The sequence below is a fragment of the Coregonus lavaretus genome, assembly GCF_964263955.1.
Source record: "Coregonus lavaretus genome assembly, chromosome: 22".
In the NCBI taxonomy this organism is placed as follows: domain Eukaryota; kingdom Metazoa; phylum Chordata; class Actinopteri; order Salmoniformes; family Salmonidae; genus Coregonus; species Coregonus lavaretus.
This window is the reverse complement of record NC_140009.1, coordinates 12,855,913-12,869,514: the sequence shown is the minus strand read 5'-3', so window position 1 is coordinate 12,869,514 and position 13,602 is coordinate 12,855,913. Positions and strand designations below refer to the sequence as shown.

Sequence of the window (13,602 nt, the reverse complement as noted above, 5' to 3'; positions counted from 1 at the left end):
AGATAAATAATTTTTTTGTGCGTATGAAACATTTCTGGGATTGTTTTTTTTTCAGCTCATGAAACATGGGACCAACATTTTACATGTTGCGTTTATATTTTTGCTCAGTGTAATATCCAGCTTGGTCACCAGCATACCAGCATCATCAGCATAAGATGGTACGTGTCCAAAACACAGTGAAGTCTGGTCACCAGTGTCCAAATCACAGCGAAGGCTGGTCACCAGTGTCCAAAACACAGTGAAGGCTGGTCACCAGTGTCCAAAATAACAGTGAAGGCTGGTCACCAGCAAAACCAGCTAAGCCATGCTGATAAATCAGCATAACCAGCTAGACCATGCTGGTCAGACCAGCTTTGACCAGCATCCAACCAGCACTGACTAGCATAGTTTATAGAGTTATAAACTCTATGCCCCTATAACCTCTTTGTGATAGTTAGAGTGATATGAAAAGATGAGGGGGTAATATGAAATGGTTGGTAGAGGTGTAATGGAGTGTTTTGTGGTATTTAGTCACAGCAGTTGTCATATTTGTGATGCTACGTTGGAATAATGGCTGCAGATTAGGCTCAGCTGTTGTTTTATAATATCATGCCAATGATATGCTACCCACTTTTTGACATCCCAGATTCCCTTTTCAAGCCCTCTACCAACCTCATACACTGAGCTGTGAAGCTCATTCTAGACAATCACGTAGCCTATCAACAGCTCCATGTACATCCTATATCAAATGTACATAGTTTAATCCATTTTAATCAAATGGTTATTTTGTTCAATGTTTTCATCCCTCAAAGTTTTACTTTAGACCACTTTTATATTCATAGTTAGAGGTGTTAGTGTAACCTCAGTTAATCTATCACTCACCTGCTGCAGGTCAAGCCCCCCCTGGGAGACTGAGTACAGAGGGTGGGGGGTAAAGTCTGATGCCTCAAACACCTGAACATACACACAGCACACACAGGGAGAACAGATATTAATTTAGCTTTTTAAGGAAGCTCATTCGTTACATACTGTAAACCAGAGCAGGCTGGTGGGTGGAGCTCTAGGAGGATGGGCTCATTGTAATGGCTGGAATGGAATTTACGGAATGGAGTCAAACATGTGGTTTCCATCTGTTTGATGTGTTTGACTCCCTTCCATTAATTCCATTCCAGCCATTACAATGAGCCTGTCCTCTTATAGCTCCTCCCACCAGCCTCCTTTGCTGTAAACACAGAGTCCCTAGGATAAGCTAAGCAGACATACTAATAGCAAAACATGGAAGCTAAATTCATGTAATAAATCATTCATGTAATAAATCAATGAGTACCAGCCTTTTAAAGTGTCATCCCAGAGCATTTTCAACATCATAAAACCATACAGATATATTGGTAAATCCCACAGACTACATTCATTTTCCAACTGAAATGTTTCACTGAAAACCTCTTCTGTTCCTCTGAAATCTAAAGTAAAATATATCACGTTTTTCTTCCTTCTGGAGTGTATTGACTGGAGTAAAGATGAAATAGAGTGGTCCTTGGAGCTCCATCTCTTTATCTGGCTTATGGTATGAGTCACCATCAGAGGAGGCTGGTGGGAGGAGCTATAGGAGGATGGGCTCATTGTAATGACTGGAATAGAATAAATGGAACTGAGTCAAACACATCAAACATATGGAAACCACATGTTTGACTTTGTTCCATTTATTCCATTCCAGCCATTACAATGAGCCCGTCCTCCTATAGTTCCACCCACCAGCCTCCTCTGGTCACCATCCAGCTGAGTGTTTCCCATTGTAGTTCATTTTTATCCTCTGACACATTACACAAACACTCCTTATCACTGCTCTGTATTCATTAAAGCGCGTCAGCTTCCTCTGAGCATAGTTTCACCCTGCAGTTTAATTTGATATCTTATTATGAGCACTCTCTCAACTCAATACCATATCAGACATTTGAGTGTGAGGCTCAGACAGCTCATATATTGTAACAGGGTTTGCATCCCCAGGACAGTCAAGCATAGCAACCAGGCTCCACTGCAGTCCAGCCCAACACTAGAGGTCTATAGACAGTGGCTAAAATGTTTTAATCCATGGGGGTCCTGACATCTCCCCACCCCCAATCTCATCCCCCTACACTCACACAAATACATACAACCCCCAAGTAGCAAAACAATCTCTTGTATTCACACTGGGTTGAGTCATGGGGTGGCACTGGGGTGAGTCATGGGGTGGCACTGGGGTGAGTCATGAACCATAACTAGGGATCTTACATAGAATGGTGCTCTAAAGACCCTCAATAAGTATAGTGAGGGAAAAAAGTATTTGATCCCCTGCTGATTTTGTAAATTTGCCCACTGACAAAGAAATGATCAGTCTATAATTTTAATGGTAGGTTTATTTGAACAGTGAGAGACAGAATAACAACAACAAAATCCAGAAAAACGCATGTCAAAAATGTTATAAATTGATTGCATTTTAATGAGGGAAATAAGTATTTGACCCCTCTGCAAAACATGACTTAGTACTTGGTGGCAAAACCCTTGTTGGCAATCACAGAGGTCAGACGTTTCTTGTAGTTGAACACCAGGTTTGCACACATCTCAGGAGGGATTTTGTCCCACTCCTCTTTGCAGATCTTCTCCAAGTCATTAAGGTTTCGAGGCTGACGTTTGGCAACTCGAACCTTCAGCTCCCTCCACATATTTTCTATGGGATTAAGGTCTGGAGACTGGCTAGGCCACTCCAGGACCTTAATGTGCTTCTTCTTGAGCCACTCCTTTGTTGCCTTGGCCGTGTGTTTTGGGTCATTGTCATGCTGGAATACCCATCCACGACCCATTTTCAATGCCCTGGCTGAGGGAAGGAGGTTCTCACCCAAGATTTGACGGTACATGGCCCCGTCCATCGTCCCTTTGATGCGGTGAAGTTGTCCTGTCCCCTTATCAGAAAAACACCCCCAAAGCATAATGTTTCCACCTCCATGTTTGACGGTGGGGATGGTGTTCTTGGGGTCATAGGCAGCATTCCTCCTCCTCCAAACACGGCGAGTTGAGTTGATGCCAAAGAGCTCCATTTTGGTCTCATCTGACCACAACACTTTCACCCAGTTCTCCTCTGAATCATTCAGATGGTCATTGGTAAACTTCAGACGGCCCTGTATATGTGCTTTCTTGAGCAGGGGGACCTCGCGGGCGCTGCAGGATTTCAGTCCTTCACGGCGTAGTGTGTTACCAATTGTTTACTTGGTGACTATGGTCCCAGCTGCCTTGAGATCATTGACAAGATCCTCCCGTGTAGTTCTGGGCTGATTCCTCACCGTTCTCATGATCATTGCAACTCCACGAGGTGAGATCTTGCATGGAGCCCCAGGCCGAGGGAGATTGACAGGTCTTTTGTGTTTCTTCCATTTGCGAATAATCGCACCAACTGTTGTCACCTTCTCACCAAGCTGCTTGGCGGTGGTCTTGTAGCCCATTCCAGCCTTGTGTAGGTCTACAATCTTGTCCCTGACATCCTTGGAGAGCTCTTTGGTCTTGGCCATGGTGGAGAGTTTGGAATCTGATTGATTGATTGCTTCGGTGGACAGGTGTCTTTTATACAGGTAACAAACTGAGATGAGGAGCACTCCCTTTAAGAGTGTGCTCCTAATCTCAGCTCGTTACCTGTATAAAAGACACCTGGGAGCCAGAAATCTTTCTGATTGAGAGGGGGTCAAATACTTATTTCCCTCATTAAAATGCAAATCAATTTATAACATTTTTGACATGCGTTTTTTTGGATTTATTTTGTTGTTATTCTGTCTCTCACTGTTCAAATAAACCTACCATTAAAATTATAGACTGATCATTTCTTTGTCAGTGGGCAAACATACAAAATCAGCAGGGGATCAAATACTTTTTTCCCTCACTGGACTATATTTCACACAATAAGTCTATACAGGGTGTGGATGTGTTTGTGGCATTCTCACCTGGTTGCCAGAGATGAGGAGTGCTCCTGGGGAGAGGCTGGGCCGGTAGGGAATAGTAGCACCCTTCGGGGGAGACTGGGGAGTCAAACATAGGACAAGGGGTCTGGTGTGGTGAGATATCGAAACACCTTTATCACTAAAATAAATATGACAAATGCAAGTAAAAATGTGTGTGAAGGATTTCATCTTTTAAATTTGGCTAATGTTGTGTCACTTATGTTGTGTGGGAGGGAAAGAAATGGAGCAAATGGCGTTGAAGCAGGGTGACAATGAATGGTGTATTAAACTACTAATGACATTTCCATGACATTTGTCTCCTTGTTTTTCTCATGGTGACATTAGTCATTCATTGAACAGTTCAACCATTGAAACAGCAGCTCTTTAGGGTTGATTGGATTGTTCTTGGGTTTGTAATCTCAGCCTTCAACTCAAGTTGTTCAACATCCCCTTGGATATGTCAAATGCACACACACATGCATGCACGCACGGATGCATGCACTGCACGCATACCACACACACACACACACACACACACACACACACACACACACACACACACACACACACACACACACACACACACACACACACACACACACACACACACACACACACACACACACACACACACACGCACACATGCACATTCACACTTAACTGACAAAAACCTACTCCCTTTCAGAGAAAACTCATGAACTCACCAATTACAAAAGGAAACTAAAAATGGGCAAAACAACACACAAGAAGTTGTCATAAGGATGCAGGGTTTTCTGGAAATGTGGAGCATCTTTTCTGCCGGAGCAGATTCTCTGTATAACTTTGCATAATTTACATCCTGAAGCGAAAAACAAGGCCCCGCTGGAAGAGAATCCTAATGAAAGTTGCATGCCTTTGTAGAAAGCCCTGGAAAACTGGATCAAACTAGCTATTAGGCAGTCAGGTCCAGCTGCAATGCAAAAAGGACTTGTACACGGCACGTACGCATTGGAGGGAAATATGCTCCAGGTTGCTTTTTTCCCTTTTCCCCAACTCCTGTTTCTCAAGAGAACAGTTGTTTAAAGGTGAACACACTTTGCTGCAGGTCAGTTTGTTTTCGGGTTAATATCTTGATGTTCTTTTCCAACAATGGAAAACTTGAGCCAGGCTGCTTTCCTCTGTGACTGGCTCATCTGGCTGCTCTATAATAAGGTTTCTCAGAGTCTAATAGGGTCCGCAAGCAAAGACCAGAGGATGGTGACTAATGTGTACTGAGCCGAGGAGAAGTTAACTTTAGCTGGCTCTTCAGGACGGATGCTCCACATTTCCCTAAGGCTCAGATTAGTGGAACTATTATAAACTCTCATCTATATTCTTGGTATGGCAGTAATTCAATCAAATCAACACTATGGCTAACACCCAAACTGGACAAATATAACATTGCTCTTGTGCCACAAAAATGCAGAAACACTTTTATTGTTACTCCAGCAACAATGTAGTGTGGGTTTGATTGAATTCCACTCTTGGTTATGGATGTCTGTGTGTGAGGGGAATAGGACAGGGAGAAGGAGAGGAACGGCGCCCTACCTCCAGGATTACAGTGCAGATGAGCTTGACACACTGGATTACAGAGTCCTGACTCCCCGATATCGTCACCCCTCGCTCAGTAGAGTTGGGCAGCAAATCCCCTGCCACCTGTATCTGTGCTCCGGTGCTCTGCCAATGATAGGGGTTTAAGGAAAGGATTACACCGATTCAGAAAGATATGGCATTCTAATAATCACACTGACATGGGTCCATCTCTATGGTTTGTTGACCTTCTAATAGAGGGGTCGTTCCATGAAATGAGTCCCGTTTGGGTAGTATAACTTGGTAAAAAAACAACAACTTTGATTTCACCTAATTTTAACATTCTGTCATGACGAGCAGTTGTTCAACTTAAGAGGCAAAAAAACATGGACTATAGTAAGTGCTTATTAAGTGCCAAATAAAGTAACAGGGTTGACTGTAACAGGGTTGACGATTGCGTCTTAAATCAGCCATAAATCCCCTTGTGACAGGGGAATGGAAGCTTGTTGTGTGCAACAGGGAGGGGCAATTCAATGCAAGCTTCACAATTGATTTATTTATTTAAACATTTCTAGCATGTCTATCTATGGGTAACAGGGTTGACGTGTTTTGTTCGACCCACTCAGTTTTCCACCACAAAATACCAGAAGATGGCCAAAAAGAGTAGAACCAGCTCACCTGCTTTTACGTTATGATTTGACTATTAAATGTTCAATGTTTCTCTTGAAAACAAATATTTTAAAAGGATTTGTTTCAACATATTAAAATGAGAGTTCAGTTCATGTAACAGACCTTACAATGAAGGTCAAAACATGTTTTACCTTAAAATGAATCACTAATCACATGAAATAACTAGGGTTTTACAATGATGGTGAACATTTTGAGAAATGTTGGAGTTAAGTGGGTTACAATCTTCAGAGAAGTCACAGAGAGTGCACAGGGGGAAAATACTGAATTTATTCATAATAAAAATCAGATTTATTGAATGTTCCATGTGGTCTATATTAAAGGGCACTTCATTTAATATGACAGGCTTTTAAAATCCAATATTGGTGCATAATTCCTACTTAAAATATCAAAGGGGACTCATTTCATGGAATGACCCAGAGATGAAAATAGGGGTTTTCCCCCTCATTTCACAGAGAAAGCTTAGTGACTTTGTGATAAGCTTAGCACTAAACCTTGGGTGGTCATGGATGGATGGAAAGACCAGCATACAAATAGTAGTGCCCTGCATGGAAAATGAGTTTGCAGTAGAGTCAAAGCACAGTGCAACTGCCACTCTATGTGAACAAACAGAGTACATAATGCATCCTGACCATAGGATATCGTGTATGGTTCCCGATAGTAGCTTGGTGCCCTTGAGATAAACACAAACCAGACATGAAACAGACTGGCATATAGTCGCCTGGAGCGCTGATCAGGGAAGGGAGTAGCTAACTCCCCACTCTGTCTACAGTCACGTAAAATGGCTGCCTTTTTCTAACTCTAAAGGGACTTGTTTCTTGCCTGAAGTCAACAATTTTTTTAATATTTCCCCCCAACTCAATCGTCATCCCTTTATCGTAGCTTTCTTTAAACAAGTGTCAGCTCATCCAGATACGAAGCTGTGGACAGAGGTGATAGGGAGGTATGACGAGGATGCTCAATTTAGCTAGCCTGGGTGCCAGTTTCTTTTTGCTTTAGGGCTCTATTCAATCTGTATCACTGAAGTGTTACAGATAGCGTGATAGAAATGTAAAGGTAATTTACGATTGAGCTGACATATGCAGCGTTTACCGTGAATGCAGTCTCCGCTAACGCGGGAACATTGCCTTTAAATTTCAATCATGCTGTAACGCTGAACTTCCTCGATATGGATTGAATAGAGACCATAGTTAACTTGTGGTACCTGAATGCAGGTAGCTATTCTGAATTAGTCCTCTCACCTCTCTGATCTCCCTGATCTTGGCCCCTCCCTTGCCGATGAGGGAGCCACACTGGCTGGCTGGGATGACTAGTCGTAGGGTCACTGGGGGTTTGCTGCTGATGGTGCCGTTGGCCACCAGTGTAGTGAGGTCCTGGAGAGAGGGAGAAAAGGAGGGGGAAAAGATAGAGAGGGGGACAGAGGAAGAGAGAGAGAGAGAGAGAGAGAGAGAGAATGATGGATGATAAGTCATTGATAGCATAATCCCTAAAAACCCGGCTTTGATTGAACGGGGGCCTTGAGTGGCCCTGTAAAGGTAAGGCCTCAGTCAGGTTGTTTAAAATGTTTCTTCATTTGACCAGGTAGTAAACCAGGTAGTAAATAGCCTCTCCTTCACTCCAGTGTGGGTGGAGATTGAGCTGATAATTAATGAACAGTCAGGCTCCCTAAGCCTTTGAAATGTAAATGGCCCTCGCTATCTCTCTGCCCATCAGCGCACATCCCGTTAACTCGGCCTGAAAACAAGTCTCTCCCCCTCTGTCTCCGTATGGCCTGGCAGAATACAAAGCACACAGCATGTATTTCAAACAGAATGCGTTAACTAGGCAGTGTGCAATAATAATAATTTCACGTACTTTACAGAGGTGCCCTCCAGGGGATTTGACCAAAAAAACATGTATTTCTCCAACAGTTCTTGTAGGCCTACTTTTTTTTATATAAAACCCATGTATCTAATGCAGCTATGATGCTTGGTTTTCTCTCAGTGTCTAGATTAAGTGAGGCGGATGGATCTAGGCAGCATCGCTGGCGTGGCATTGTCTTATTATATGAGGAGCACGTAGCTCGTCAGTGGGATCGCAGGGCTCTGGGCGTCATCTCCTAGATTGGATCTAAAATATGCGTCATACATTAACAACTGTGAACGGCGCGATCCTTGCTCACTCACCAAACTCGGTGAGCGACTCTCAAAAGCAAATTGGCGTAAATACGTCCGGGGGTTACAAGAATCTGCAGTCACACAAAGAGGCGCTGGGCATAATCCCCTGTGTATGCTGTGGTTAGGACGATAAGACATCAATGGAGAATGACTAAACTGCTCCAAATAAAATCTCCTTTCCTGGGAGCAACAAGTCAAGTACAGCACGTATACCAAGCACTGAACTGTGGTCCTTTGTGATTAGAGAGGCACAGTGGTTCTGCCCAGACTCAAGTAGCCCTATCTACCTGTGCTTATAATGACTGGATAAAGTACATTTCATGGACCGCCTTAATGATAAAATCATCATGATGAAATGAATGATGAGAATAACTACTTAGAATCTAGTCCTAGACCATCTATCCCCTAGCCACAGTAGTGAAATCCTTTAACCCTTTACTGCAGGGGCTAAATCAGGGTCACACAGAGTGTTTCTTGGTAGTCTTAAACAAATCTACTTTGAAACAAAAGTATACACCTCACACACATGGTTATGGGCTTTAAAAAAAGAAGACACCTGTACCATGTCAGATACAGAGTTGAAATGTATTCAATTTTGAGTTTACATCCCAATATTACACTTTATACATCACAGAAGACTGAAATAACAAAACCTTTTGACATAGAAACACCTGATTTCCGGCGTTTAAAAAAAATGATGTTTATTTGTCACGATCGTCGAAGGAGGACCAAGGCGCAGCGTTGAAGGCAAACATACTCTTTATTTAGTGATACACGACAAAAATAACAAAACGATAACGTGACGTCCACGGTCTAACACAAACCACACTGGAACAAGATCCCACAACCACTGTGGGAAAACAGCCTGTCTAAATATGGTTCCCAATCAGAGACAACCAGCAACAGCTGACACTCGTTGCCTCTGATTGGGAACCACTCTGGCCAACCTAGAAATACAACTACTAGAAAAACAAATGAAACTCACACCCTGGCTCAACATACAAGTGTCCCCAGAGCCAGGGCGTGACAGTACCCCCCCCTAAAGGCGCGGACTCCGACCGCGCCAACTAAATACCACAGGGGAGGGACCGGGTGGGCACTCCGCCCTGGCGGCGGATCCGGCTCCGGGCCTGATCCCCACTCCCTCTCCAACCCCCCAAAGTACCCCTGGTCCGGTCTGGCCCCGCTGGCCGGAGCTGGACTGCACACTGGTGGAGCGGATTGCTCTAGCTCCGGCGTGAAGCAGCTGACCGGTGCCGGACCAGGCACCGGTGGAACAGGCACGGGCCGTGCCCGACTGACGACGCACACCACTGGCTTGGTGTGGGGAACAGGCACGGGCCGTGCCGGACTGACGACGCACACCACTGGCTTGGTGTGGGGAGCAGGAGCGGGCCGGACCGGGCTGGCGACGCGCACCATTGGCTTGGTGCGGGGAGCAGGAGCGGGCCGGACCGGGCTGGCGACGCGCACCATAGGCTTGGTGCGGGGAGCAGGAGCGGGCCGGACCGGGCTGGCGACGCGCACCATTAGCCTGGTGCGGGGAGCAGGAACAGGCCGGGCCGGGCTGGCGACGCGCACCATAGGCTTGGTGCGGGGGGCAGGAGCGGGCCGGACCGGGCTGGCGACGCGCACCATTGGCCTGGTGCGGGGAGCAGGAACAGGCCGGGCCGGGCTGGCGACGCGCACCATTGGCTTGGTGCGGGGAGCAGGAACAGGACGGGCCGGGCTGGCGACGCGCACCATTGGCTTGGTGCGGGGAGCAGGAACAGGACGGGCCGGGCTGGCGACGCGCACCATTGGCTTGGTGCGGGGAGCAGGAACAGACCGGACCGTACTGGGGACACACACCACTGGCCCTACGCAGGGATCTGGAACGGGCCGGACCGGACTGGTAACACACCCCAGTACCTCTCGCCGTGCCTCTACACCTTCCTTCCCCTCTTTGACCAGTGGCCCCCGTAACCTGGCGGCCTCCTCTGCCAACCCGCTGGGCCGCTCTATCGCGGTCTCCTGCTGCCCCGTCGTCCACGGCGTTAGCCCCCCCCCCTAAAAAATTACCACTCTGGCCAACATAGAAATACGACTACTAGACAAACAAATGGAAACTCACACCCTGGCTCAACATACAAGTGTCCCCAGAGCCAGGGCGTGACATTATTAATTATGAAATTATGAAAAATATTAATAATATTCCAACAATGAGGTCACTAGGTCATTTGACTGCTACTATTTTTGGCCAATGGGTATTGTAATTGATATTGTTGTCTCTCTACTGCTACTCCCTACTGTTATTAAAGGAGAAGTTTACCCAAAATCCAGAAACTCCAAAGTGATTCCATACATTGAAACTAGTTCAGTGGAGTTTGCCCTCTCCCCCTCTCTCTCCCTGTAGTACTGGTTGTTACCCATCTCCGCTGCTGTGGCAGTCGGCTACATAAATGTATTATATAAAATAATCGCAAATGTTTTAGGTAGAAAAGTACACATTTCCTTACTCAAAACCGATAGTAACTTTTCACATAATTAGCTCATTCGGCAATACGCTTTCAATAAAACAATGAATTTGTCCACACTTTGTGGATTTCTGAATCATGATTTCACTGGCAATGGAGCAGAGTGAAGCCTGCATCCAGCAACATCACCAGTCACGTGAGCCGTTTTTGCAGTTGTTTCAGTCCAGCACTGCACGGAGTGAGAGGGGGAAGGACAAACTTCACCAAACTAGTTTTAATGTATGAAATAACTTCAGAGTTTCTGGATTTTGGGTGAACTTCTCCTTTAATAACAGTAGGGAGTAGCAGTAGAGAGACAACAATATCAATTCTTTACAATACCCATTGGCCAAAAATATGTATTTTTCTTTCGATCCTTTAATTAAAGATGTCAGACACATCCCACTCAGGCATGGTGAGAGGCATGCCGAGGGCTGTAGGTCAGCCAACAGGTTGCCATGACAACTCGGGAGTTTCGGCTGAATGTAGGGTTGGGAAGAGCTTAAGATCTTTAATGAATGCTGCTCGGCACCCTCCCAGCCAGCGTGTGTTTACTGACTGCAATAAAACAAGGCTCCGTCGACTCGACTACGCGGGGAGCGACTGTTTCAAAGCTAGGCCAGCCAAAATGTCCCTGAATCTATCATGTTAATTAGTTTGCTGATGGATAAATAGCTAAATGTTCCGCAGGTCTGCCGTTATCTGTAGCTCATTAAGGGATTAAACACAAACCTCATCTGTTTAATTAATTAGGACGTTAACATATTGTCATCTGCTCTTTCATCAACAGGCCTAGAGCACTGACGCATGTTCTCCCTCAAAACAATATGCTTTCCATAAAAGGCATGGAGCCACTCGACTGTTACTCTCCTCTTGTCAGGGCTGTTCCAATGCCAAGCTCAATTTAATAAGTCACTATGCTGCTGCATAAAACGCACGGTGATAAATGTATTCATCAATGTGCTAGCAACACTTCACACTGCAATATTCTAAATGAGAAACGAAAAGGCTCTTGCACCAAGAGCAGCAACAGTCTAACTCCTACCCAACGTCAAATTCATCTGCAGAAGCCAACCTGGGAGGAAATTATTTTCAATTATTAATTTACAGGATGAACTGTATAAATAAAAGCATATAATCTAATTGGAAACCAGAAAATGATACATCAAATCAATTGGGCAGCTGTGCCCTGCCTAAGGAAATCTCTAAGGGAAACACTGATTGTGTCTTACCTCTTCCAGTTTGTATGTAATCATGGTGAAGGCCCTGAAGACACAGTCTGTAGAACCGGTGATGGTGATGATCCTCTCTGGACAGGAGCCCTCTGAGATGTTCACCCGTGCACTGCTCTGTAGGGGGATAGACCAAGAACCAGGGTCTAGCTTTATTTACATTCTATTAGATGAGGAGAACATGGGTAGAGCACATGGTGGATGGGTGGATGGCGCAAATAAGGTGCACAGGTAAGAGGGTAGAGAGGTGAGGAGGACAGAATGAGGTTAGTATGGATAAGAACAGGTATGGTTAAAGTGACAGAGGTAAAACTCCAGCATACTCCAGACCAGTTAATACACTCTGCTCCACAGATAACTAACAATATACTGTATACTGTAGCTGGAGTAGCTGGAGTAGCTGGAGTAGCTGGATCACCCTACAGGGAGTTGACCTTGCTGTAACCAAACCCTAGGCTGGTACTCTGATTTCTCCATCCACTGTCCCTTCATTTTCCCCCACAGCCCTGGGGTCTGGGGACTGGAGAGTGGACATGTGAGTATTAGAGGTATGGTGATACTTTAACGATGTTGATTACAGTCATCTTATGGAGTCATTCTGGCACTGTGAGGACAGACAGGGCTTGGGAGGAAGTCAGAGAGCCTCACATAGGGGAACTAACGAAAGGCCTGCCTATTTGTCTGTCTGACTGACTGACTGTCTGGGTGGACGGCTGACTAGCATGGATGACTGGTTTACTGGCTGACTCATCCAGTGGCCCTTCAGGGCTACATGCTCACCCAGTCTAACCACCCCTCTGGTTAGCATTCTGCTTCATAAAGTACAACATAATAGTTTTGCACCAGGAGTCAGAGGGACGAGAACCAACATAATGGCAATCAAATTACTTTTTATACAAGGAGTTAATCAAGTGCCATCAGATCAACTGCAGCCTCAACGTTTATGAGGGGGAAATAGAAGAGACATAAAGGAGAGAAAGAGGGGGAGGAGACAAACTGAGAAATGGGGAGAGAGGGTGGTTGAGAAAGCTTGACAGGGACAGACAGAGACAGAGAAAAGGGGGGAGAGGGAAAGACAGATAGAGAGAAAGAAAGAAAGAGATTTTGACACAGAGGCAGAAACAGAGAAAGAGGGATGAGGGAGAGAGAGTGCGAAAAAGGGAGAGATTTTTAATTGAAAGAGAAGAAGCCACCAGTGGCCAATAGGCAGGTCAGACTATGTGGCTGTTCTGTATGCTATCCCAGTCACTCTTCCCAAACATCCAGAGAGGGATTGAGTTTAATATTAATGCAACACAACCAATATTAGACACTGTCTCCAGTCTGATTATGTTTTGCCTTGAACTATAACCTTCTGGTCTACACAATAACTGGAAAATAAAGATTGCATATTGAATGCATATTGAGGCAGAAACAAGATGTGATACTGATAGCTTTGGAGCAAGTTGACATACATGTGTTTCATCTACCCATGACAGGCTCTACTTTGCATGGATTATGGTGATGTAGAGTAGTCTTACACAGATAATGAACAGTGGTGATA

At 45.1% G+C, this 13,602-nt stretch overlaps 1 protein-coding gene across 1 annotated transcript in view; it reads right to left on the bottom strand.

The window, feature by feature from the left end:
• LOC311150409 (poly(rC)-binding protein 4-like) overlaps positions 1-13,602 on the bottom strand; it is a 57,413-nt gene that overhangs the window by 15,805 nt on the left and 28,006 nt on the right. The window contains exons 5-9 of the mRNA XM_084187877.1: positions 12,060-12,176; positions 7,418-7,549; positions 5,508-5,636; positions 3,945-4,019; positions 862-933 (exon numbers count right to left, since the gene is read on the bottom strand). Coding sequence (XP_084044003.1) covers positions 862-933; positions 3,945-4,019; positions 5,508-5,636; positions 7,418-7,549; positions 12,060-12,176 — 525 coding nt within the window. The remainder of the gene's footprint in view (positions 1-861; positions 934-3,944; positions 4,020-5,507; positions 5,637-7,417; positions 7,550-12,059; positions 12,177-13,602) is intronic.